The 27498-nt window shown below is 37.9% G+C and overlaps 4 protein-coding genes and 1 long non-coding RNA gene across 5 annotated transcripts in view; 2 read left to right on the top strand and 3 right to left on the bottom strand.

The window, feature by feature from the left end:
• Window positions 1-1597, bottom strand: part of LOC145482131 (casein kinase I) — a 2475-nt gene extending 878 nt beyond the window's left edge. The window contains exon 1 of the mRNA XM_081460733.1: window positions 1-1597. This exon is cut by the window's left edge and continues 878 nt beyond it. Coding sequence (XP_081316859.1) covers window positions 1-876 — 876 coding nt within the window. The 5' untranslated portion in view covers window positions 877-1597.
• An 835-nt stretch (window positions 1598-2432) lies between these two features.
• On the bottom strand, window positions 2433-5457 carry LOC145482132 (riboflavin-binding protein-like). The gene is made up of 2 exons (XM_081460734.1): window positions 5341-5457; window positions 2433-4302 (listed from the first exon to the last, which is right to left on the bottom strand). Exons 1-2 carry the CDS (start codon window positions 5447-5449, stop codon window positions 3839-3841), a joined length of 573 nt encoding a protein of 190 aa, XP_081316860.1. The 5' UTR covers window positions 5450-5457; the 3' UTR covers window positions 2433-3838.
• LOC145482133 (dol-P-Man:Man(5)GlcNAc(2)-PP-Dol alpha-1,3-mannosyltransferase-like) lies at window positions 5452-13734 on the top strand. Its single transcript, XM_081460736.1, has 9 exons — window positions 5452-5758; window positions 6641-6740; window positions 8235-8382; window positions 9374-9534; window positions 9972-10092; window positions 10993-11198; window positions 11820-11884; window positions 12589-12724; window positions 13378-13734. Exons 1-9 carry the CDS (start codon window positions 5587-5589, stop codon window positions 13544-13546), a joined length of 1278 nt encoding a protein of 425 aa, XP_081316862.1. The 5' UTR covers window positions 5452-5586; the 3' UTR covers window positions 13547-13734.
• Window positions 13735-13753: 19 nt separating this feature from the next.
• Window positions 13754-17342, top strand: LOC145482128 (uncharacterized). The gene is made up of 3 exons (XR_014048722.1): window positions 13754-15005; window positions 15710-15886; window positions 16925-17342. It is a non-coding gene; the product is annotated as an uncharacterized LOC145482128 (long non-coding RNA).
• A 182-nt stretch (window positions 17343-17524) lies between these two features.
• LOC145482127 (delta-1-pyrroline-5-carboxylate dehydrogenase, mitochondrial-like) lies at window positions 17525-27483 on the bottom strand. The gene is made up of 21 exons (XM_081460730.1): window positions 27395-27483; window positions 25727-25910; window positions 25492-25539; window positions 25178-25251; window positions 24216-24297; window positions 23435-23515; window positions 23099-23170; window positions 22832-22997; window positions 22418-22514; window positions 22137-22187; window positions 22017-22039; window positions 21838-21885; window positions 21403-21503; window positions 20742-20789; window positions 20419-20463; window positions 20157-20242; window positions 19882-19948; window positions 19695-19763; window positions 19184-19236; window positions 18812-18930; window positions 17525-18207 (listed from the first exon to the last, which is right to left on the bottom strand). The coding sequence occupies exons 1-21, from the start codon at window positions 27433-27435 to the stop codon at window positions 18095-18097; spliced, it is 1668 nt and encodes a 555-aa protein (XP_081316856.1). The 5' UTR covers window positions 27436-27483; the 3' UTR covers window positions 17525-18094.
• Window positions 27484-27498: the final 15 nt, after the last annotated feature.

Below are 27498 nucleotides of genomic sequence, written 5' to 3'. Positions count from 1 at the left end.
GTAGTTCAAAGTGCGAAATAAAATCCTGAACAACTGCCGGAGGTACATGTAGTCGGGGTTTTCTTCAAAGCGAAGTCCGCGGCAGTAGTTGAGGTACATCGCGAACTCGGCTGGGAAACCTTTGCAAAGGACTTCCACCGGGGTAGACATCTTTTTCTCGCTAATTTTCTCATATTTCTGCTTCTTCGTCGCCGCCTTTAAGCCCTGCCACGGCAGGCTGCTTCGATTGAAGTACATAAGGACATAGCCAAGCGACTCCATGTCATCTCTTCGTGATTGTTCAATGCCAAGGTGGGCATTGATGCTGGCATAGCGAGCCGTGCCCGTCAGGTTTTTGTCTTCGCGATATGGTATGTGAAGTTTCGTTCTTGTATCTCGATACTTCTTTGCTAAACCAAAATCAATCAAGTACAACTTGTTGCAGTGTCTGCCAACACCCATCAAGAAATTATCAGGCTTGATATCTCGATGAATAAAGTTCTTGTTGTGCACGTATTCGACCCGACTTATCATTTGGTCCGCAAGCATGAGAACTGTTTTCATTGTGAAGCGACGCGAACAGAAGTTGAATAGATCCTCCAAACTCGGCCCAAGAAGATCCATAACCAGGACATTGTAGTCTTTTTCTTGGCCATACCATCGAACGATAGGGATTCCCACGCCACCTTGAAGGATTTTGTAGAGCTTTGACTCGTAAAGAAGCTGTGGGTGACGGGCTTTTTGGGACTCGAGCTTCACTGCCACTTCCTCTGCGTTATTCGAGGTTACTGCTAAGTAAATGTCGCCAAAAGAACCGCTTCCAATCTTGCGAATAAGGCGGTATTTGCCTCCAACTATGAACTCAGACCTTGCACTACTACTGCTACCGCTAGCCATGGCGTACAAATCTATTCTATGAGAAGATGAAGGGAGTAAATGTCGTGCAATTAGCCAACCATCCACCCAACACACGCCATTCTCGAACACCAACAACTCAAAACAGTGAATGTGACGTGGGTAGCCAAGGGGTAGCGCAAAGCATAAAGGGTAGAGGTTATTCTTACTTCCGGTTTTGCCGGATATAACGAACGCACAACAACAACAGGCAAAAGTTACTAAATAATAACTCTTTCAGGAATTGTAGTTAAGTACAATTGTCATTACAATGACAAGATTAGAGAAAATGATTTCATAAAAATCCTATTGGAAACGGTATGTTCTAGAACAATCCTCTTGATCTACTGGTAAAATCGTGTTCAACGTAGGCGCTAGGCTTTTACGTGTAATCTTGAGGTAGTAGCGCATGGTTTTCGCGTGTGTCCAGTTTCCAAAAAGCAACCGGAAGTATTCTGATCTAATAATACCTCGCCTAAGAATTAACATTTCAACGTGATCGGTTTTATTTCCAGCAGTCATTATGCTTCGTAGTTTGCGATTCTGATTACTTGCGTGGGAAGCTTGACGCAAATTCCTTTCTGACGATGATCAGGCGACTGTCGGAACGTGGCAACTTGCATTTTCTAGCAATATTGTACCTACTGCTTTAAGAGAACTTTGAACGCTTAATTTCCCGTCATTCTTACGTAATTTATTACTCCGCTTTGTAAGTGCTCAACGTCATGTTTTTCACTCCTTAAGAATTACTGCGTTGACATTGAAATTTGACGGCGGACGCAAAGGAGCCGACACAAGACATACGACATGATAAGAATTAAAATTTACATATGCAGTTGCGTGGGTTTACAAAGACGAGGGCCTATTTAAGTGGGAGCGACAGTTTAGCAGATTCTATGAAGCAGTGATTATAAATCACTAAATAAATTCTCACTTTAAAATTCATGACCTGATTTTTCTACATACAAATTTTCGTTGCAATTCCTGAACAACTAGATAAGATTTTTTTTACAATTCCTGAACTAGATGAGATTTTTTTACTGTTTACTTGACAAATTCATCTTTGATATAAGATTTTATACAACAAGACTTTTCTTCCTTGGTGTAATTACAAATTTGACATGTACTTTAGTTATAGCTCGACCCAAGTCAAGTCCTAAATGCTTAATTGACTTAATTATCTCATAGGGTAGGGTATTAACAGACAGGCATTAATTCAGTCCGGGTTCAGTTCACGTCTGATCTATCTGTCTGTGTACCAACCATTGTCGATGTCAGGGATGGAATTTTATCAGAGGGATCAAGGAAATGTAAATAGACCAAATAACTCACTTTGTCTAGTCCAGTCTGGAAGGATAACAAGGATAGCAATCTTCTAGATTTATTGGTTAGCGGTAGATTTGTAAAAAGCCTTTGATGTAAGTGCCAAATTTTGTGCTGACTTTACTATCCCAGAGTTTTCACGAGCTATTGTTTCTCTCTGTCTCCTCCTGTGACTGTAAGACAAGTCTGTGTTATTCAACATGTAAAAGATACCAAGATAACAAATAGCGCATATGTGACACAGTAACAACTCAAAGTATAATAAAATAATAAAGTTGATCGTTTCATAAAATAAATCTGCAAACAAGTGCACTACATGGGTAAACTAAAGTAAATGGCAATAAAGCATAGGTATATGTCATTTATTATTATTAATAAAGTTCTATTTTCTGAGATGAAATTGTATAGCTATAACTCATGATAGAGAGGCTGAGCTAAAGATTCCATCTGAAAACAGTGTCTGTACATGCATAATTACATAGTAAGGTAATTACTTGATAATATGTGATTTATTGATAGGCATAGATCTATGAAAGAGGAAACATTTTAAAATACTGCTTGTGATAAAAGGTTTAGATTACATAAGTAATAAATTATCTATATTAAGATTACATTTGAAAATGACCATGGTTGAAAAGCATTTAAAATGACTACTTCACGTGACTCATAGGTAGATGTAAACAAAATATCTGGCCTTTTGTCTCAGTTTGTGTGTTCAATTTTCCCCTCAACAGAAAGCCAGACTGCAAAAAATCCACTGCTATCATGTTAGCACATTGAAAATTTAAAGCTAACCTGTGTCGCAGACAGTCTAAGCCGCCGGGTATGAAAGTGTCATATTACAGTAGCAGACATCTCAAAGGGGAAAAATTCAAGGGTTCAAAAGTAAATACTCAAACTATTTATGTGTAATAACTGACTGATTTTAAAAGCTTTCCTCTGTGGTACATAATAATGGGCCCATTCTATCTTCATAATCAAATTCAGTGGTTATCTCTTCTCTAGACTAAGCCATCAAAACTACAAAATAACATCCTCAATATGTTGCACACATGTCTGACTGTTGTGAACTTGTTACATTCAGCTCAATTGCTATTAATACTTTTTGGCTTAAGTTTGAGCTAGCCACTTTGAAAATGAGATTACTCAATCCAAAATTTTACAGCAATGAAAATTCTTGCTTGAGCAGTGACCAATGAAGCATCAAAGATAGGGGCCTAGGAACCTTATGCCCACACATTTTTGGCACAAATGCTGCTCAACATCAAAAAGGTGAAAAGAGTTTTAGTCAGAAAGTGTTACTTTTTCAATCTTGGTAGACTCTGTCCACTCCAGATTGTAATTTCCACATACCTCTTTCTTATGTAACTGATTTCCTATAGTGTAAATTCAGCACCAAGGTGTAAGTGATTGCACTGAACTTTGCCACCCAAGACTGTAATTGTTATACCTCTCTCCCAACAATGTTTGCTCATAATAACTGAATATTTGAATTCTGCATTTAACTTCATAATGAATCATTCTGTTATTTTCATATGATCAGCTTTAAATCAGATTTTGATTGGTTCTTCAAGATTGATATTTTTTCTAAACTAGCCGAATACTCTGTATGTACAACTCAACATGTCGCCTAAGAAACTTATCAAGTCCAGGTAAAGTAATCTATCATGTTGACAATGAGAAGTACCACAACCACATGAAAGTAAGTTTGGTGTAATGACGCAGAACCAAAGAGCTTCTCATCATATTCAAAACAGTCTGAATCAGCCACTTGGAAAAATTGCGCCTTACAAAACTCACTGCCACTGGAATATGTTGACCCTATGGACTTCCCATCATACTCTGCATCCTTGCAATGTGAGAAGATGTCATCACAGAAACTTTTACAGATGTGTAGTTTGCCACCTTTAAACCATTTGTACTGATCTGGACTGCAGAAGTAGCACATCATATAATTCATATGGTTGAGGCAATCTTCGGTTGAGGTAGCAATGTGAGGCATTCCTAAAAATGTTGATGTCACTTCTGTTCTTGTGCAACAGGAACGTTCCCTGTACCAAGTACAGTTTGAGAGGCTGTATGATTCTTTGGGTTTCCTTTCATTACCTGGGAGTGGAAGGTTGTAAATAGCAAGGTCAATTGAAAAGAAAGTGTAGGGTCTTATTAAAGCATTGAAAAATATGAACACTGACTAGCCACTGCAATTCCATGCTTGACCAGTAGAGAGTTGGGGCAGAGGGCAGGAGGGGTGGGGGAGGGAGACAGAGGTGGTGGGACTTGAAAATTTTTCCTTCCCATCCCACTTCACCAATTTTCCACTCACAACTACTCCCTCAGCAAATCTTTCCTTGTCCCAGCCCTCCACAGTTATCAAATTCACAGGCAGCTACACTTCAATGGTCAACCCTTACATGGGTGTCACTCTCCGGGAAGAAACAATGATATGCAAGATTATTACCTTTTTTTCGTCAAAGTTAATTTAAGAGATTTAATTTTTAACCTAAATCTGCACAGTTTAACCTCTAGCCTCTTATTGTTTCAATGTCTGATTTTTTTGTTGTGTTTGGTGTTAGAGATTAAGAAGAGACACCTCTTGGATTGTAATTTTTCTCTGGTTGTCACCTGTGCAAACAATAAATCGGAAATATTTGCATCTGAAACTCAACCCCGTCAAATACCTGGAAGAGTTCACTTGGCTTATAAAGATTATGACATGTAACAACAAACATGGACGACAGAAATGTCGTATATAAAACTTATACAAGTGGCAACATAGGACAATTGTTTTGAAAAAAAAAAAAAAAAACACAGGAGGATCCGCCGTTTAAGGACATCACTTCTTAGCACGCGACCTAATTCCGGGCGGACTTGTTTCCGCGCTGAAGAACTGCAACCTTGAATAAACAATGAGGTTCTTGCTTTTGTTACAAAGTGCTATTCTTAGGATACATAAAACTGTCAAATTCCTCGACTTTTCGTAACATTGGAAAAAAGAAATCGCGAAAAATCCGTAAGCCTAAAAAATATTCATCTTCGCTGTGAGTTTTGAGCGCAAATCGATTCAAGACACAGTGCGAGTTTAACAATGAAGTAGACTCACTTGAGCTAAATAACAATCATAACAAGAGGACAAAAGATTCATACCATAATACGAGCATATCTGCCGCTGCGAAAGTCCTCCTTCAAGGAATAAACCCGCTAGAATGGCTGTGATTACCAAAAACAGCTGCGCAGATTTCGCCATGTTGTGCATTGGTTCGAGAATCCCTCACCGCTTCGGATAATGATCGGAAATCTCCGTGTAAACCCGAATGTTAGGTGTAGCCAATGACAATCTAATAAAGTACCGAAGAGTTGCCGTCCCGAGAGTCGAGAGGAGTTGGTGGCAAAATGGCGGTTCTGAGAAAAAGAGGGAAGTCAAAATGGAAAGAGTTTGATTTGCATTTCTTAATAGAATGGGTAAAAGGGTTGTTGTTTGACCCGTCGAAGATCTGGTTAGTGGGTCTTGGTCTCTTATTGGCGGAGATTGTGGTTAACATACTGGTCATTTGGAAAATCAAGTGTGAGTATTGTTTTGTAAATTGTTTTGAAATCTGGTTTTCCCCGTTCTTTGTGATCTTTTGGAACATGTTCATTTTGTTTTCAATAATAAGATGACCGAAAGTTTTAATGACAGTTTTGGTATAAAGTTAGATGACCTTCGATGGTTCAGTAATCACTAATTAATTCGCGACTAGACAATTGACAAATAATCTATTAAAATACAAGCTAATCATTTGATTTAGGGCTAACTACCAGGGAACAATAATAAGTTAAGTTTTCATCATTTCAAAAAACTAGACTCCTACTGTGCCTGACTCCATGCACTTAGGTGTATAAATGGGTACTCAGTGGCGAATGGTGGCTCTTCATTGGAATAACATCCCATCCATTGACAGAGGGTTTGTGGGGAGGGGGCATGAGGGGGGAGGGGGGGGGGGGTGAGATATATAAGTGATGGGCACACATTAGTGAGGCTAAAATATTTGACCCAAAAGCCCTATTAGGTTACGTAGCACCAAAGCCAAGAGTGGTCCTGCCTGGGATGTAACCTGTTGGTTCTGTTATCTCTCAGCATTAAATAGGAAGTTCCTTTTCATTTACATATACCTTACATTTTCCAAGGAAACTAACATTAAAGCAAACTCTGGGTTATGCTATTTCTGCACTCCAGAAAGGCTTTAGCTAGTGACATATTTCACCACATATTTCGTCACCACAAAAATTCCAAACCCAGTAGAAGTCCTCAGACTGCAAACAACAGGTTTCCAAAATGACTACACACCTTGCTATCACTGTTATACCTGAATACACCTCTCCCTGCAGGACCACAAGTAAATGGACAAAGGACTGTCAGTCCCGTTATGATTCATGATTTTGTAAAGTTTTGTATCTTTATGTTTAGATACTGAGATAGACTGGGAAGCTTATATGGAGGAAGTTGAAGGTGTGATAAATGGAACATATGACTACACAAACCTGAGGGGGGGAACAGGTCCACTGGTGTAAGGGTGAATTTATATTGATTCTTTATACGCATAATTATACAACATTTAGCATGTGATTCGCACAAAGGTATTCACTTGAAGAACTTTTCAGCCTTTGTTATCGTGCTAATTTGGAGAAACTGTAAAAGTCTAGATTGAAGTCAAATCTTCGCAATTCACTTTGCCTTGAGAATGGTATCACGATGATGCCGAAACGTCAGTTACTAACTTTAATATTTGCTTGTTGATGTAATTATGAATTGGTATAAGAAATATTAAATGTAGAAATGATTATTATTTAGGTATTTATTAGGTAAACAATTATTAATTAGGAATTAAATGATAGATTAAATCATAGTCTGATCAATAGTAGAATCATAAATGAAAGGGACAGTGTACTTTCATTGACGTTTCAGTAAATAATTGGATTTTGACAGTAATGATAACTTAAATTCATGTGGAAACACTCTTTACTATCCTCCATGTTAGGTTCTTCTGAGCAGAACTACAAACCCAGCTGTATGAATTATGTACAGCCCCCTGGTTCTGAAAAATATTGGAGGCTCACATAAAATGCATTATAGTGTAGTTCCAGAAAATATCCATACCTTTCCCACAGAGGGGATTTTTTTTCTAAGATCTCCTATGCCACCCCTCTGAAAATTCTGATTAAGCTTCATAAATTTCTTTAAATCTTTTGGTCTTACAAAACCCTCCACCCTCTGTAATCTTTTGTTCTTAGAGAACCTCCCACCTCACCCCAAGGAATTTCCAACACCTTCTGTGAGGGGAGTAAGGATATTTCTTATTTGAACCAATGTATATTTTGAACTATATATTTGCTAAGAAGCAAACTACTCTACAGATATTTAAGGTTATAGTATAAAAACACAAATAACATACAAAGAAAGTCATGTTCATAGCTTCTGGCCGGTGGATTTTGTAATCTGGCCAGTGGAGTCTGTAAAATTGGCCAAGGATCCAAGAAAGCTTCTTGGTAAAAGTTTGAGAAAGTTCAGATAGCAGACTAAAGTACTTTTTACAATAACTGCAGAAATTCTTGCATGCTCATTGACAAATTTTCATTGTCAATAAGTGGACAGACACATTAATTTATAATTTATGCGATGCGTCAGTGAGCTAGAGCAGACAATGTGACAATTTGTTATCATAAAAAACAAATTGGCATCCGTTTTTCACACGTCTGACCTGTTATTGACTAAGGATTTTATTCATGACATTGTCAAAGTAGTCTGCGGGTGCTCATGGATCTGCAGCTACTTTGACAATGTTATGATGAAATTCATGATCAATAACAGGACAGACACATGAAAAACTGATGTCAATTTGTTAAAATAAGAGATGCAAGTTTTTGTAGCTAGTGAGAATGACTTTTGGGCTAACTAGTATATCATAGTTACAGCTTGCCCAAAGGGTGAGCTGGAAAATTTGTTTTCTTTGCATTCTGTAAACATGTGCTAAAACTCTTTCCATTCCATAATATTGTTTTAGATATCCAGCTGGGTTTGTGTACATCTTCGCTGGATTGTATTATGTGACTGGTCATGGAACGGACATCAAAACTGCACAGTACCTTTTTGCCACATTGTACATACTTACCCTGGTGTGTGTATTTATGATTTACCAAAAAACTGCTTCTGTAAGTATCATCAGTCAGGACTGACTTTTTTATTCATTTGATTCTCTGTAGTACTGTTCAAATCACCACTTGCACTTTTTGTCAATGACAAATTCTCTGAATCTTATAAGCTAATCAGACATTGTGCACTCATTTTGAATGTTGCAATTTCAGTTACTCACCAAAGGTTAAGGATCTCTCTTCATTTGCCCCATTCTTTTCTTGCTGGAAACACATCTCAGTTTTCACCCCAAACATTTCACACTGGTGATGTTGCTGCACATGTATCTGTGTAGTGCCATGTGTTTTTTCTGTCTGAAAAAATTTTTGTAATTGATTAGACAAAGAACCCAGTAGAACTTAATAAACGCTGCCTTAGTGTCTAAAGAGCATTGAATGCTCTTCATGTGGACCTCTGTGGATCACATCTCAGAGATATAATGTCTTCACATGTAAAGATGTGATATGTCTGGTTTCACAGACTATGATCCAATATTTGATTGGATACATGGATTAACTGTAAATGTAGTGGGGAGCAGGGTTGGCGCAGTGGTGAGAGCACTCACCCCCCACCAATGTGTCCCTGGTTCGATTCCCAGACCCAGTGTCATGTGGGTTGAGTTTGTTATTGGTTCTCTTCCTTGTTCCAAGAGGTTTTTCTCCGGTTTTCCCCTCTCCTCAAAAACCAACATTTCCAAATTCCAATTCGATCCAGATTATTGTCAAGCACTTTATCATGAGCCTCTGGCTTAGGTGATTGCACAAGCACTCCCTGTGTTTGACATTAAATTTGCATTTACATTTTTTTTTTACATGTAAAAACATATCTTCCACAAATCCTAGGCTTGGACTTTCCTTATGTCACAGTGTACCATATAATTTTTGTCTTGGCTGCAAACTCGAATGATACAGTAAACAGCCAGAGGTCATAAAGTAGACTTCAAGATATTTTTGTAATGATTGATTGTAAGTTACTGTTTCTTTGGATCAACCTATTCTATTTGCTTCCCAGGTTCCTCCATATGCTTTCTTCTTCATGTGCTGCACATCTTACAGGATCCATTCAATTTACATCTTACGTCTCTTCAATGACCCTGTGGCAATGCTCTTCCTCTATGTTGCGGTCAATTGTTTTTTGCATGACCGTTGGAATTTAGGTTGCTCTATATTCAGGTATGATATCTTTGTTTTTACTGCTCTATCTTTTGTCCCTCCCCCCCCCCCCCCCCCGCCCAAAAAAAAAGATAAGAATGTCTATGGAGGCTTCTCCGTGGGTAAGGAGGGCAGATCCACACAAGCTTCCACCCTTTTAATAGAAATAAGTCTAAATTTTGATTCTTTCTAGGAATAAAGCAATGCACTCAAGTTTATAGCCTTGGCCTTACACCAGCAGTCAATAAGTTATCAAACAATTCCATGGTATAGGAATTCAAAACCTAACATTTTAGAAAGAAAAATGTTGATTAGAAACATTTTTGGAGAAACAGATCTTGTCCTTCCCCTCTCCCCCACACCATTCACTCTGGCTAGCATCTTACCAATATTATACTGCATTTATTGAGTTGTCTTTAATATTTTATCAAGGTTTTCTTCCTTTTTGCATTTTTCAGTTTGGCTGTCAGTGTGAAGATGAACATTCTCTTATTTGCTCCTGGCTTGTTGCTGCTTCTCTTCCAGTCCTTTGGAGTGTGGTGGACAATACCTAGATTAGCACTGTGTGCTTTAATACAAGTAAAAGATTTCACCCTGCTAAACATTTATTTAGTGAATACAGTGTAATATATATAACCTGTATCACAGCTGCCCACCCCAAAAGGAAAAATCAGAGAGGATGTCTGTGTGTTGCCATTAATAATCGTGTTCCATGCATAAATTAAATTAAATTAAATTATCCTCACACAACAGTGAATTAAGTGTCACAACAGCTAAACATAACACGTGGAAACACCAAAGAGACAACAAAGAAACTTTCTCTCTGCATGTGATCTTTGCATGACACAGTTACATGTAATGACCTTTTAATGTTCACAGATTAAGGAACAGACTCACTCACTCATTTGAAAACCGGTCTACTCTCAATTCAGGAGCCCAATTAATTTAATGCAAAACTTTTCGGAAAGTCAATCAAAATGCACTTTAAAAATAACAATGTTCTCCTCGCACCTCATTGAGGAAAAACCATGTTGTTGTTGTTATCAACATGATCCGTACTCTATGTTTAACATTAAAAAGTGATGTTTATAAATGAACAGAGGAAAATAACAAAAATAACAAATTACAATCATTACACGTACACGTCATTAAACTGCAAAGGATCAATCAACCAATCAGGTCATTTTCAACACATTCCTGGAAAGTCACGTGCCTTGAACATGATTAATAACAGTGACACACAGATGCATCTCACCAATTTTTCCCTTTAGGGAGGGAAAGCTGTAACACAGGTTATAATATATACAGTGGAATCCGATTTTCCAAGCTTCTGATAACTTGAACTAAATGTCATTTCCTTCCCCTCAGCCTTGACAACAATGTAATTTTGCCACTAATTTCTTGTTCTACCTGATTTTTCAAACCAATTTTATTTCCCATTAATCTGTTTATGAGTTAATTTGATGTTGTTTTCTCCAGCTGGTTCTTGGACTTCCTTTCCTGCTTGAGAATCCCATTAGCTACATCACAATGGCGTTCAACTTAGGACGGCAGTTCTTTTTCAAGTGGACAGTTAATTGGAGATTTTTGCCAGAATGGCTTTTCCTTAATCGCTATTTCCACGTTTGTCTTCTTGTATGCCATGTCACAGTTTTGATGTTGTTTTACCTGTACAAGTGGACAAGGTAGTTATTATCATTATTATTATTTTTTGGGGGGGTGGGGGGAAGGGGGGGTTCTAAAAACACTGCTATGCTGCTCTGATGGGTTTAATAAGAGGAACACTTGTAAACTTGATTATGCATGGGAAGTTGATGAAGCATAGCCTGCAAAGGTAGACACATTTCAGGTTGTCGCTTGTTGCAGGCTAGATAAAGCACTGCTGTGGGGAATTTTGGAAACTAATTAAGCTGATTTTCAAGCATTAGCCCTGTGTTGGAGCAAAGTTTTTAATTCTGTCTCAATAAATAAATGAAAATTTAAAAAATGGCAATATTTAGACAGGAAGCCACATCAACCTTAGAGGTCCTCAATCTGGATGACCCAGAGAAAAACCCTTGGAGCAAGGCGAGAACCAACAACAAACTCAACCCACATATGGCACCTGGCCACCATCAAACCTGGGCCACATTGGTGTGAAGCAAGCATTCCTGTTTCCTTGATCCAATTTTGTGACTGACAGGATCTGATTTGCTGGTTGTCATAATATTAGTATGGCATTTACATGTAATAGCAACAAATGTAACAGTGTGAATATGCCAAGGAAAGGAAACTTTGTAATGCTGTTAACTTATTTGTTTCCACAGAAAATCAGAATCTCTACAGAGTTATTTTAGAAGGCCTTTTCAAAGAACAGCTTTAACTTCAAATCATATCCTTTGTATAGCAACATGGGTTTTGCAAAATTGATGCATTATTTTAATGAGTTGATTTCAAGATAGAATGAGTTTTGCAAAAATGGTTGGCAAGGTAAATCTTTCACAAAGCCTTATTACACACCGTTATCTGATATCTCTCTCCCCCTCCCTGCTCCTCTTGGCACGAGGGTTGTTCAAGAGAATTTCTAGACTGTAAGAAAAGGAAAATGAATATTTAAATTGACTCGTCGCAGAGTTTGCCAACAGTAATTAATTTTATTGTTCTATACATCTATATTTATGTGTAGATTTCTTTACTCCTGCATTTCGATACCTAGAGAGAAAAGAGTGTTGTTGGAGTGTAAGCGCACGCACACCATTGGTCAATTATTATCAGTTGACCTTAACCTTGTGTGGGTGGCACTGTAGCCTCATGGTTAGTGCGGTCCAGATTCGAGCCCTGGTTGGGGACATTGTGTTGTGTTCTTGGGCAAGACACTTAACTCTCACAGTGCCTCTCTTCACCCAGGTGTATAAGTGGGTACCAGCAAATTTAATGCTGGGGGGGGGGGGGTAACCCTGTGATGGACTAGCATCCCATTCAGGGGGGAGTAGAAATACTCCTAGTTGCTGCATGCTACAGAAACCGGGATAAGTTCCGGCCTGGTGGGCCATTTGGCTCGTATGCAGACTTTACCTTTACCTTAACCTTGTGTACAGATTGTTTATGTATTATTTGTGTCTAATTTCATTGGTATGGCATTCTCTCGGTCGCTTCATTACCAGTTTTATGTTTGGTATTTTCACACACTTCCTTTCTTGTTGTGGAAGACAAATCTGTGGGTGTCAGTCAAGTAAGTAACTCGTTCTCTTTACCACGATCCAACTGATCAGGATCTTATTTCTCCTTACTGAGTAGCAATAGACAGGTGGAAACATTAGGAAGAATTTACATCTGTAACAACGACAAACAAACAGCAACTTTAATATTTGAATTACCGTGGTACAAAATGTTTTGCTGCATGTCTATAATGGAAGGTCGGTATAACACAAGAAAGCAAAATCACTTGCAGAAGAAAATAAAGATCTTATCTTAGTAAAAGATCATTGTAGAAGTAGCAAGAGGCTGTATATGATTGTATGCAGTTTTGATTTTTAAAAAATAGATTTTTTAGCAAAGTTCCTTGCCATTAATTCCAAGTTTTGTTTCAAATAGCAATCAGCCACAAAAGCTAGACAACAACAACTTTAGACTTTCAAACCTTGCGTTACAAACAAATCCACTGATTTGGGAATTTTTGAGCGGACTGAAAAATATTCTTCTTTGTCTTGCATTTTGATTGTTCAGAAATCTTCCTGTGTAATTGCATTATCCCTTATGTCGACACTTTTCCCATCTCCAGAACTAAATGATTTGTATAGCGAGGTCTTGTTTTATCTTCCTATCCTAGATGAGTAAATAGCATTGTGAGTGTTTCGTTTCTAAATCGTCTTCCACCCTTTTTAGGCTCCTTATTCTAGGGGTGATAGAGCTGTGTTGGAATACGTACCCCTCCACTGTGGTCAGCTCCATATCGTTGCACATCTGTCACGCTGCACTTCTAATGGCCCTTTGGTTCGCCGAGCCATTGTTTGCAGACAGTAAAAGCTCATTCGAAGAAAGCAAAGCAGAGTAAGCTTTTCAAAGAAAAGAAAACAAGAGGACATAATTAAATGTGACAATTAAATAAGATATAGAAATGAATGTTCTGTATATCAAATGTAAATTCAGCAGATTCGATATATTACAGAAACGAAATTAAACAATTACAATGTATTTACGAGTCGCACTCCTTGTCGACGTACAGTGCAACCCACAAAACGCATGGCCTCCGCCGCCGCCCCAGACTTTTTCAAGTGCCTTCCCGCAGGGCGTTTTGCGCCTACTTCAAACTGGAAAGGTTTATACTCTCGCCAAAGCGACCGTGTATTTAATTATAACCAGTAACAAATCAATGGGTTGTCAAAAACACGCACTTTTCGGTGGAAATCTTGGCTTGCTCGGCCACTGGTCAAGTTATGAGGATTGCACACAAAAAAACAATCTTCTTCGTGGTTTCGTACTGTAGGTCCGTTGTATTATGTAGAGTTTTCAAGCAGACTATTTTGTTGACATCGGCAGTGCCTTCAAATTGACACTTTCAAATATGTTGTAAAGTAAATTCGATAAAATATGTTAATCGCTTTTGACGGTCAATTTACTTGGTTGACATCCCCTCAAAACTGACTGTCTCCTTTTCATTCACCTCGGATTCTTCCCAAAAGGTTACGTAATACCTCGCATACTGTTCACTGTTTTGTGAAGAATGGCCTATCAAAGAGAAGCGTTTTTGAATCATTCAGACGCTCCGAAACGAAACTTTTCAGTAACGAAAAGGGTTTTTGAAAATTTGCCGGTGACAATCGAAAGGCCAAGTTTAAGTCCACTGTTTAGCTTGCTTATATTTGTGAGCTTCTGTTTTGCACGCAATTGGCGATTAGGACCGATTTGCTTTTTTGTAAGCTTTTAAAGTACAGTTTGTATTATTAAACTGAATGACAGGGATCTATACGTCGATGCTGCTAATTACAGCTTACAGCTTCCTATTTTCAAGCCAGGATAGAGTAAATTCCGCTTAGTTGGAAAGGTGCCCCTTTGTTGAACTGTCTAACCTTGATAAATAGTTTATACCATCTGCATGTTAATTGTTTTATCAATCAAACAAACAAGTTTCGATGGTTTCCGGCAATTTGTTTAAACTTCTTAGCATCAGATGCCTAGCTACTCCTCACTCTCGATGCAAACAGAATTTTGTAGGATTTTTAACACAGTTTTGGAACTTAAGGATGCGTTATGTGAAAAGCTGTGTTTAAGTAAACAGGGGCGCTCAACAATTCCTTTATTTCAAGGCACAAGGCTATTAAATGTGTTTATGTTTGCGGAATTTCTAACGTGTTCAGAAACTGGCTAACACGTCAGTTTTGTACTTCGTCCGGTCGCTGATCTGTAGCAGGGCATATCACTCGACCGGCTTCGAGCACATCAGAGAAGCCAGTTTGTCACCTGGAGTTGTTCCTGAAGAGCTACACGAGCATTTATCGACATTTAAGACAAGGGTAAGTAGGTTTTCGTTATTCACTTGACCTCTCAGAATGCCCCCGAGCCGAGATGGTTGCATTCTTTTTGCTGTGGCGATTTGAAATTTCAATACTTTCCGATTCCCTAAATTCAAGACAATTCTGGTCGGCTAGTTCCCGTGCTTGCCAGTCCTTCAAAATGAGCTGCGTTCTTCTAATATTGGAAAAACTCCACAAGTTTTAATTAATAAAGACAGGAAGAGCGTTTCTATGTTAATTTTAAGTTCTTCTGAAAAGCCTTCACTGACCGCCAAGGACCTTTGAAAGTGAACGTGCAGTCCTCGAATCTTCTTGCACATGATTGCAGAAACTACCAGAGAAAGAGTCAATTTTTCTACTGACAAGATTTTCGGGGTTGTTTCTTGACACATTTATTGTTGTCCTTATTGCGTACAGTAACTTACGGTCTAAATATGTTAGAATTATTTTTACAAGATTTGGTTCTGAGGAACTGTAACCGGGAATAGCTTAATGAGAAACGCGTCTTGCGTGCGCGCGTGTGTCTGAATTACACGCGTTTCCCTCCTGCACCCTAGGATTGAATTCGTCGGAACCTTTCAGGCGATCGAAATATGGTTGTAAATTTAAGCGGCACCTTAGTTTTCTCCGAAAACAAGATAAAATCTGCGAAATGCCTTTCTAGTCTTGGAATTTGTTTATGATGAAGATTATTCTCTTGTCAGATGAAGCTCGTGGTTTTGTTTGTGGCGATGATGCTGTTGTCCTGTTTTCAGCCAATCGCAGCTCAAGGAGGAAAGGTGCTGCGCATGTGCAAAAAGAAATTCTCGAGTTGCTCGTCAAGTCCGAAGTACAGTAGCAACTTCAAAGCTGGCGCCAAGTGCTGTGGGAGGGCTTGGACGGTAAGTCACTAAAGCTACCCAGGAAGGGGATGGTCGTTAAGGAATTCGTCTCGACACGAGTCCCGCTCTGGGGAGACTGGGTTACTTCTTCCACTTAGAGAAGAGAAACTGCATTTGCTTATCAAATAGTTTTTTTTATTCTTACGTGGCGTTCACGCCGAAACTCAAAGAGGACTTTTTTGTTTTTGAAAGTTCCTGTAATTCCCCAACTTAAATTCTTTTTAAACCTCGTACATTACAGTTTCTGTAATTTCCTGACTTTAATTTTCTGTAAACCTCGCTCATTTGGTTGTAGCTTTCAAAAAGGAAACAACAATTTTCATTTTACAAAACATGTTCGACATTCCTATGTCATCAATAGTTTTTTTATTATTATTATTCTTACGTGGCGTTCACGCCGAAACTCAACGAGGATTTTTTTGTTTTTGAAAGTTCCTGTAATTCCCCAACTTAAATTCTTTTTAAACCTCGCACATTACAGTTTCTGTAATTTCCTGACTTTAATTTTCTGTAAACCTCGCTCATTTGGTTGTAGCTTTCAAAAAGGAAACAACAATTTTCATTTTACAAAACATGTTCGACATTCCTATGTCATCAATAGTTTTTTTATTATTATTATTCTTACGTGGCGTTCACGCCGAAACTCAACGAGGATTTTTTTGTTTTTGAAAGTTCCTGTAATTCCCCAACTTAAATTCTTTTTAAACCTCGCACATTACAGTTTCTGTAATTTCCTGACTTTAATTTTCTGTAAACCTCGCTCATTTGGTTGTAGCTTTCAAAAAGGAAACAACAATTTTCATTTTACAAAACACGTTTCGACAGTCCTATGTCATCATCAGTTGCAAATGTTCCACGGCTATGTATTTGAAATTTTCACTGTTTAATTGTAGTTCCTATAAACAAGGTCTAAGTCATACGCAAGTTTCTGAAAGATTCCATCTGGTTTTGGGCGCTTATTGCCATCCCAACTTATCTCCATTTCTTTTCTTGGCCTACACACACCTTTGACAAGAGTCGTGCGTTCTCGCTCTACAGGTTTGTCAGATTCATCGCAACAGTTGCCTGAAGATCTGCTATCCTCGTTATCAGAAGTGCATGTGTGGAATGGGCTTTTCGTACTACTGCTGACGAGACCTAGAGACGCAGAGCAAGATTGGAAAATCTCCGAAGTTCCATTTTAACACTGTCTTTTAGTTTACTAGCACTGTCGCTGGTACGGGGTTTTAGTTTACTTCTTTTTACAGGACTGTAGCTGCCGAGGTGTCGCAACATTAAAGGTGTGAAACGTCAACAAATGCTTCCTTTGTTGTTTCAAGTAAAGTTCGGGGAAACCCTGTCTTTTGTGGGTTTATTTTATTTTTCAGAAGACATCCGAGATTCGATCCCAAAAATTCCGTGTTGATGACGTAACTCTCAAAGGACCAGTAATGCCTCTGATTGGTTGTTGTTTGGTGATGAAATTCTGCGCTTGAAAAACAGCCAATCAGAGACACTACAGGGTCTTACGTCTTTCCCACTGAGACCTATATAGTGCTCACAGAACAGTAAATATTTCCTTCTTTATCGCTCAAATTTTTCACCATGATAACTGTCAAGAAAATCGATTGCATTCGCAAAGAAACGACGACACAATGCTTAAAAAAAAAACATTGCCGTTTATTGTTGCCTGCTGCTTCGCGCTTGACAATGATACAGATAAAAGCTTGTGGCCAGCAAAAGCAGGACACTTCGTGGTTGATACAGTAAATTGCCATTCTTTTGCCTTCCATCTTCAAGGGACCAGTGCGGTTTGGGCAAACCAAAAAACTTCCTTTTGTCCTAAAGGGTCTGATTAACACACACCTTGATTATTGAAATTCGCTCTCTAAACTAATATATTACGGACCGATAGATTGCGTATAGATTTAAATCGTCTGCATGATATGTACAAAAATTCCTCTTAAAATTATTGGCATTGAATTCTATTTGATTGAAATTGAGCATTTGCTCTGTAACAAGCGTCTTTGTCTTGCTTGTGTTCAAAATGTCAGATTTAATCTTAAATTTTCGTTAAAAGTCAATTTTTTCCCACCCAAAACCCACTTTTTGTCCCCTTATGCATGGTCTTCATTTCTCTCTTCGTGTGCATATCTCGTCACTCCACACCGCCGGTTAACTTGTCCACCTCCTTGTTCTGATATTTTCGTTCTTATTGATGAAGTCGGTTTAGCTCTGGTGAGGGTATTTGTAATCATCAACTGGGACCACAGTTTCTTTAATGCTCTGTGGAGACACCCATCTCATGATGTAATGTGAGCTGCCTGCTTTATCGTTTGTGCCTGGAAACAATTCAAACAAACAACAGCTATATGTAAGCGAGGTTTTCCATTAACTTAGTAAAACCACAAGAAAGTGCAAAGCAACAGGTAACACGTAAACTCAGAAAAGCGCGGGAAAACGCGTAACAAACGATAACGGTGAGAAAGCATAGCCGGGTTGTCCGTTAACGCTAACCCAGGATTGAAAGCTTACCGAAGAATTACTTTTTCTTGTATAAAAATGTTTTTCAATTCTTATTTGAGAATTTTGAGATTAATCAAGCTTGAAACTGTAGGACAAACAATAAACAGAAAAAGTCGCCGAAAAGTTGCAAAACTGAAATCAAAATTCTCGCTAATCCTGGGTTAGCTTTATCGGGCTTTGAACAACCCGGCCATGTAACCAGCGACAAAAGCGCGGGAAAAGGTAGAAAATGCGGCAAGCGCGAGAAACCGCGAGTAACCAGCGGATTGCCACACTGCTTGGAAAAAGCACCTTTGCCCTGATTGCTTAGTGCATTTATACTGCACCATTACAATTTTGAAAATTTCATGGCTCTAATATACTTGGGAGTTTTGCAAAATGTCGGTGAGACATCTACTCATCAACTTGAAGAAAACTCACCTGACAGCCGCGCGCCTCCAAAGGGCTGCTGTCCGACAACAGATCCCGTTGATTTGTCGTTAATGTAGAAATTACCAGTGGCATCTTTAAGAATATCAGACGCTTCCTGGATGAAATGTCTGTAAAGCAATTTCACACAACTGTTAATTTGGCTTCCCAAGTTTAAAAGAAAAGAAAAGAAAAGAAAATTTCCTCTCTATATCGCTAGATTCACTTTTTCTGAAATTGAGCAAAATTGCTGTCAGTTGTTTTCGACCATGGCAAATTCAACCTTTGACTAAACCTTCAGGAAATCTGTTTTCTTCAGCTATTCTAATGAATTTTACAGAAGACTACACACTTTTTGGCCACGCAATCATTGTAAATTATTACCTGTCTTTGCCAAAAACTGCTCCGGTCAGAGCAAAGGGAGACGTTTTGTCAACCTGTGAAATAGACATAATCCAATATTAGCAATTTACATAGAGTACCATATTCAGTTGAAATCCAAACATTGCTATTTCCTCAGTCATTTAATGGCTTGAGAACATTTGGTAAAAGCTCTCGCTTGCGTAGCAATCATACGTTTTTATCAGTTCGCGTGCGATCTCATAAAATTTGAAACTGTTCAAATTTCTACGAGTCGAGGGTTTTCAGATGTCAACTTTTGCGTACAGTCAGCTCGTTTGAGACGGCCGTGTACGTCAACAGATATGAAGAAAGCTTTAATGTGTATCTAACTTCCCTCCCTCATCCCTCTTTTCGTTTGAGTCGGAACTAAACTCAACAGGAGTGTTGAAAATTTTCTGCACCAAATAGAACAAAACTCGTTGCAACAAACTCGTTTGCCTTCAATTCTGTTGAACGAGATTCTAAGGAAAGTAACAACAGTCGCTTTTCTTACCAATTCGAGAGTTTCCTTGTATTTTTGATCCGGGTACACGTACACTGAAAGAACAGGTCCGAAAATTTCCTGCAGGCAAAGAAAGACACTTGAATGAAATTAAGTTGAAAAAAGGTTTTATGCCAAATTCAAAAACAAGTTGAAAATATATAGACTCACGCTAACTGATAATTACGCACATGTTTACCTCATTCATAAGTTTGCCATCTGGTTTCTTCGTTTCAATAATTGTTGGTTCGATGAAGTACCCAACACTGGAACAACATAACATTTATTTAAAAAGGACGTTAGTGTAAAAGCAAAAAACCAATAATTTCACAGTTTTGAGGAAATACTTGGGCACAAAGGTTTGAAAATTTGTGACGTCATTTCTTATCTGTATAAGAGTGTAGACCATTTTAGAGAAAAGTTGTTTGATAAATTTTGCGAGTTATTTAATTTAAAAATTAACTTGAACGTTACCTGTCGTCGCATTTTCCTCCAGCCACGATACTTAGGTCCTGGCTGCTCTTGGCATAATCAATGTAATCCTTAATGTTCTTGAAGGACTGAAAAGAAAACAACTCTGTCGTCGCCTTACAACTTATTTTCCCAAGCGGTGTTCAGTCTATCACAGTAGACACGATAACTTATTCAAGGGAAGGATTGTCTAGAACTATCACCGTGAACAATTAAAAGGCATAAAATAATATGGTATACACCATTAAATAATGACGTTACTCACCTTATCGTCAATAACTGCTGACACAAATGTATCATAGTCCTCTGGCTGTGAAAAGAAATTCATGTAACATATTAAGCTACGAGAGATTTTACTATCAACAGTAATTTTAGGAAATAAATGGAAATGAAGCCACAACAGGCTTTTAGCCAGATGGGTGTCCAGGCATCCTGTGGACGGCCAGTTTCTATAGAGAATTATTTTATTTTTCACATGCTGCCTAACTAATAAATTGCTCATTTGAGCAGGCCCTATAGCACATTTTGGACGGCCGTTTTTCAAATTCTGGCTAAAGACCTGAGCCACAACATAAATTGTTCACATACCGAGCCCAGCTTCAACTCTTTGTGCTTTTGTACAAGGTGCTCCTTGATCTAAGAGTAGGGAAAAAATGATAGAATTAAACATACTTGTAGTTGTTTTTTTAATTTTTTTAAAATTAACTTTAAAGTGTATGGAGGTGCAAGAGGCATTAATTAAAATTGTCAACAATACCATGATGGCCGTAACTCTTGGCCTAATTGAAATGAATTGACCAACAAACCTCCTAGTACCTAAAATACATAAAATTAACTCAAAATTGTGCATTTAAAAGGCGTGTGATAAGAATGCATACACTGCAGCAAATTACATGTATTAGTGTTGGCACTTATCCCTGCTTTCTGTAATGTATCATAGCTCAACTAAGAGCACCGTCATTTCCACTGGTGGGACATAAATTTTGAATTACAGTGTAGTCCATTGTCTTCTACCTCCCCCTAACCCTCTGTAATTTTACTGTTGCCTGTACTATTCACTAACTAATGTAAACGCATGGGTGGAGGGAGAGGCACTGTTCAAGAGTAATGAAAGGGCCTTACTCCATGTACAACACTATGACAAACAAATCCCAACTTCTCATATGAAAGGTACTTTGCAACAAAATCTGCCAATTCCCAGAGGTAAATGCTCTCTTGGTGACAATGCTGACCTGGCTGAGCAACTCACCTCTCCCCATTTGGATTCTGGAACATACATTCTTGAGCATGCAGAGCATTTTTGGCCTCCATAACCATATGCTGATCTAATGGTGCAATTCACAGCAGTGTCTGAGAAATGAAACAGACAAAAATTTTTAGTATGGTTTGTCTTTGATAACCTGTCCAGAGAAAGGGTGCGTAAAAAGGGCCTATTAGTGACTCTTGATCTCATGTCAAATTCTCCTTTTTTCATAAAAGGAAAGAAAAAGCATTTGCTAGGAGAATCTCACAGTCTATCAGATGTCAGAACAGCTTGTGGCATTGTTATGTTACATAACATTGAATGAGTATCATCACATTTTTGTCACTTCTAAATTTGTTTTAGAATTAACACTGCATCAGTTTTTGCACCAGCAGTGTAAATCATTTATTAATTACAATATAGGCAAAAGACCAGCTTTACCAATATCAGCAGATGCATGAATAAAGTGGAAGTTCTTTCCTCCGCATTCTGTAAACACACAAAACAAAAACTATCATCTCATATTTTTTTGTGAAAACAAGATTTATGTTGTTAAGTTTAAAAACGTATTTAGTAACAATAATTATTTCCTCGCCACATATGTCAATAAATGCACAAACCTCCAACAAGCCTTGGGTAGGTTCTGTAAAAAAAATGAAGCAGACATTAATACCAGAGACTACATGTATCATTTGCTGAGTGACCGTTGCTCCATTTCAAAGATGATTACTCTAGCATACCTGTATATATCAATGTTCTCCGCAACTTTCTTCCATATATATCTAAATGTTCTGGAAAAAATGTTGAGAAGTGATATAAGTTGTAAATCTTAGAAACCACAAAATAAATAACTACTAGTCAGATTTATTAAATAAGTTTACTTGTACAGAATGACAGTAATAAAAAATCCCATGGCATGAAATGCCCCAACAGGGTACAAGTTTCAACTTGTATGTTCTTTTTTGATAGCTCTTGATGACATGGTCTATTGAAAACTGACTTAATGATCTCCTTAACTTACTCAACACTGCCAGTAAAGTTGATTCCTGCTAAATGAGGTGACTTTGTAATGCTGTCACCAAATGTTTGCCCAGAGGATGGGATAAAGTTTACAACACCTAGATGAAAAAAACAACAAGAAAAAAACAAAACAGAGATAAACATTGACAAGATGTTAGTTTCCTTATGAGTAAAAGTACTCAAAATCAAGCTAAAATGGCTTGAATGTTATTAACAATGCCTGGTAAAGAACTTGTTAATAAATAACCAGTTGAGTTTAATTTACAGCTTATCATATTGGAGGAATCCATTATGTTCAACAGACTATAGTAAGCATACCATACATTTGCCAACAAGACTGACCTACAGTAAGTACATAATATTTAGATCTCATTAACACTTAAAATAAATCAATTCAATATCAAACTGACGTTACCATCAGGTACACCAGCCTCCTGGAAGATTTTGTAAACACCGTAACATGCCAGGATGGCTGTTGAAGCAGGTTTCCAGAGAACAACATTGCCCACAATTGCAGGGGTACCGGCCAAATTTCCACCAATAGCAGTGAAGTTGAAAGGAGAAATGGCAGCAATAAAACCCTAGAGAAAATTTAATATATATTACTTGATTTGCTGAGATGTAAAAACAGAAAGGGCATGTCCAGTAATTAACAATTAAATGTTAATTAAAAATATATTACCTCTAGTCCTCTGTATGTCACTCGGTTGATTACTCCTCTCGGCTGGTGAAGCTCAGGACCTTCATAGAGTTCCTGGAATCAAATTCAGATTGAGTAAACATGGCTAAGAAATATATTGCAATGTTAAGTTTATTTACAGTGCAATCTTTTTAACAGAAAAACTACAAATTCCTTGCTACAGGCGCTCTCTGATTAAGCATTTCACAGTCTGATAGATGCTCAGTCAATAACTGATCACAAAATAATGTAGTCATTGTACTTTCACCCACAGAAGCCTTACAAACACCTTTAAAGCACAGTATGAACAAAATACAGCTGACCAAGTTTATAAACTACCTTGGCATAATGGATTCCAAATCTATAAAAATCAGCAACCTCTTGGATACAGTCAATATCAGCCTCAAAGGCAGTCTTGGCCTGAAGGGAAATTGCAACACTATCAAAATTGTGACAACTGACAGAGTAATTTAGTGATAACATGTAAATGTCCTAGGTAGCATATAACATTGTCACTAAACATACTATACTTTAACCATCAGATATCTTTTGTAATCAGTTGTAATCAGCACTAACATGGGCACCCGAATGCAATTATGGCAAAGAGGTCAGCCGAAGAGAGACATGGCAAAGAACAGTCAACAAAGACATGGAGGGAGGGAGAGGTGGCAGCAAAACACCAAGTTTCTTGAAGGAGACAGATTGCTGGCTCCATTCTCCACAAGGAGAAAAGGGAAGGATCATGACAATTTCTTTTTATTAATAATTATTGGTTTTCAGGCCACTTTGCCAATCAAAGCCCAAAGTCCCGCTTACACATTTTCTATATATGTACACATGTAGCAAAATTTAATGCTTCTGCATGCCTTACACTTTACATTGCTTGTCTGCTTTTCAATCAGCCAAATGAAGGGCAATATATTGACATTAAGTTACATAATAAACTTTCAACAATATAATGGTGCTCTTTCTGGCCCTTCTTTTCATATGGTCACTTTCAAAGCTTGTGTCACTTCTAAGGGGACTTCATTAACTACCAATAAAAAACAGTGACTATAGACGTAAGTTAGACAAAAGTGTAATTTTCTAGTAGAAGTAATCAATGCTGAGACTTTCTTACCTGTCCCACCATAGTAGCAGCTAGTGATTGAATTCTATATTTTCCAGTAATTAAATCTGCAACCTTTTGAAAGATGGCAGCCCTATAATATGTGAATTAAAAAAAAAGTGAAAGGTCAACCAAAGTATGTACTGCACTAGCAGAAATCATGGTTAGTAATGAAATGAATGGATATTAACACCTTGTGTACATAAAAAAAAAAAAAAAAAATGACAGAGAGTTTGGTTCCTTGTTACAAAAGTATACCACTTTTTAGCACTTAAGCTTCCAGTGACTGAAAAGAGCGACAATTATCACTAGCAACAAAACCGTGAGGTGTGCGTCAGGCCAAGTGGTTTATATCTTCAGAGGTTATCCTGTTTTCCTGGGAGGCACAGTGGCCTCATGGTTAGTGCGCTTGACTCCTGAGCAAGTGGTCCGGGTTCGAGCCCTGGCTACCAGGGACATTGTGTTGTGTTCTTAGGCAAGACACTCTACTCTAATAGTGTCTCTCTTCAACCAGGTGTATAAATGGGTACAGGTAAATTTAATGCTGGGGGGTAACCCTGCGATGGACTAGCATCCCATCTAGGGGGGAGTAGAAATACAGTGTACTCCTAATCTCTTCATGCTACTGCAACTGGGATAAGCTCCAGCCTGATGAGACACTTGGCACGTGTGCAGACAGTCTTTACCTTTATCCTGGTTTCCACAGCATGAAGAGACTAGGAGTATTTCTTCTCTCCCCTAGATGGGATATGATAATCCATTGTGGGGTTATAATAATTATCGCCTAGAAATAAATTTGCCGGTACCCGAGTGGAGAGAGGTGCTGTAAGAGTAAAAGTGCCTTAACCAAGAATGCAACACAATAACCCAGGCCAGCACTCGAATACAGACTGCTTAATGTAGAGTCCAGTGCCCTAACCATGAGGTCACTGCAGCTCCCACTTATGAAAACAGTAAATGTCTGCTATCCTAACCTGTGTTCATGAGGTGTTCGCTCCCATTCCTTCCTTGCTGCCATAGCACTGTCAATTGCTTCCTTGACCACTTCCTATGGCAACAAACAATATGACAATTCTGTGTTATCTTTTTTTTACTTATTGTAAATTAAGACAAAATCACAAATATTAACATTTTTCTGTCTGCTCTGTTCTCAATATTACAGTGAAAAATGTTGACTTTGTCCTAACTGCCTGTTGTTGCACTGGATTTTTGAATTTCTTTTATATCAATGCTGTGGTCACTCGGACTAAAATCTGCTAGTAGATATTAAATGAAAATCTGTTTTTACCTCCGTTGCCATGTGGTACTTGGCAATCTTCAGGGAGTGGTTGTATGGCTACAAAGATTATAAAAAATCAAAAGAGATTATAAATAACATAAATTTCCATCAAAATCTGTGACAACACTGTATTGACCAACATACAAAAGCTTGATGTCTTTGTAAATTGAAGACCTAACAGACAACCCATAAAATAATAAGAACGCTTGTTTATTCATCACAAAAATCAAAGCATTTGACTCACAGCCACTTGGTATCTTGTGTTTCCAGTGTAGATTTCTTTGCCACCAACAATACATGGAATTTCCACAGTTTCATTTTGAACTCTCTCAATTTCTGCTTTTAATTCCTTCAGGTCAACACTGTTTCTGTCCAGATTAGTGGGTGGTTCATTGGGAGGCAGAGCAATGCTTCTGGTGCCAAGGATTCTGAACAAATAATAATTTTCACAAAAGATTATACCCCACAATTACATTAAACTACCTCAATTCTGCTTATTTTTGACCTCTGTCCCCTCTAAATGAAACCTAAGAGATAATGGACAGTCTAAGGTCACGTCCACATTACATTGGAGAAATTTGAAAATGCTCTTCAAACTGGAGGAATTAGATGTATTTGATGCATTTCCAGAGGGAAAACACTGTTTTCAAATTTCTCTGGAGTAGTGCAGATGGGGCACTCAGAACTTCTAGTGGACACCGATTAATTTTTTTAACATATAAGCAGAAAGTCACATTTCATCTAGTCACTAGTTAATTGATCAATACATCAGTTCAAGGGTGTTCTGAATAATAATAATAATTATTAACTTATAAATGTGTTGAGATTTCTATCATGCATAGAAATAAAGAGCAAACAATCTAGTAATTGTTTTAGTATAATTCTGCTATTCATTCAAAACGTTTACCTAAATCCTCTTCATATACACTTAGCTGCCATTTATTAACAACTCCAAACTGCTAGGCTACTTGCTATGTTCAACTGAATTCAATAGATAGAGAAATTTTTATTTTGAAATTACAAAATAGTAATTATGCAGTTCTATAATATTATTTATCCATGTAACAACATAATAATCATTTTCAATTATTGTGTTCAAACCTGTTGATAAGTGGCATGATTTCTTCAAAGTTGAACTTACATTGACCTCAAAATATTTAGAAAAAAAGACCTGTTTGAACATAACCACGTCCTGTATGCCTGATAAATTATTCAATGTCTACAATCAATTCAGCACAGTCGCCATTTCCACCCAAACAAACAAGGAAAAATAAAAAAAAATTTAAAAAAATAATAATAAAAAACCGTTAGCAATATTTCAATATACTTTTTAGTCAACTTTGTTAAAGCAATTTCGTTGGCCTTCAACCAGCAAAAAAAAGTTCGGAAGAAATGTTATTACCTATCCGAAATAAAATACCAGATAATGGAGACAAGTTGCCAAATTGGGAAGCTTCCAAAACTTTTTTCTACCAGCTGTATCTCGTGATCAAAAGGGCGGAATGAAGAATATTTTACGCCGCCAAAGACTTTCTCGATATAACGAACCCAACAAAAAATTGGAGGGCTGTAAAAGATGGTACAAGCTCGGTACGAAAGTTTGTTACTGTTGGCATGTCTGAAGGCAGCGAACAGTCTACCTCAAAGGTAAGCTTGGTTAAGTTTACAAGTTGGCTACCGGCACAAGAGTTTTGCATCTTTTTCAGCACAATCAAAAAACTGCTCAAAAGGGCTATATGAAGTTGAAAACCTTGGCTATATCATTCACATATCTATTATATTTGAATCAATCCATGATATTGCGTAAGTTCGTTCAATCGCAAACATGAACTGACAACATGTTTACAGTTCGCGGGCAAACTTATGACACAAAAAATTGCGCTCGGAATAAATGTAGTGGATGAAACCATACCTCAGAGCTTGACTCCTGAAAACTGCTCGTGCTGCCAACATGATCGAAAAAGCTTTCACAGAGAAGAAAATTTCCGGAAACTACACGAGTATTTCACGTAATGC

This window comes from Orbicella franksi, chromosome 3, assembly GCF_964199315.1.
Source record: "Orbicella franksi chromosome 3, jaOrbFran1.1, whole genome shotgun sequence".
In the NCBI taxonomy this organism is placed as follows: Eukaryota; Metazoa; Cnidaria; class Anthozoa; order Scleractinia; family Merulinidae; genus Orbicella; species Orbicella franksi.
This window is presented reverse-complemented; position numbering and strand designations above follow the sequence as displayed.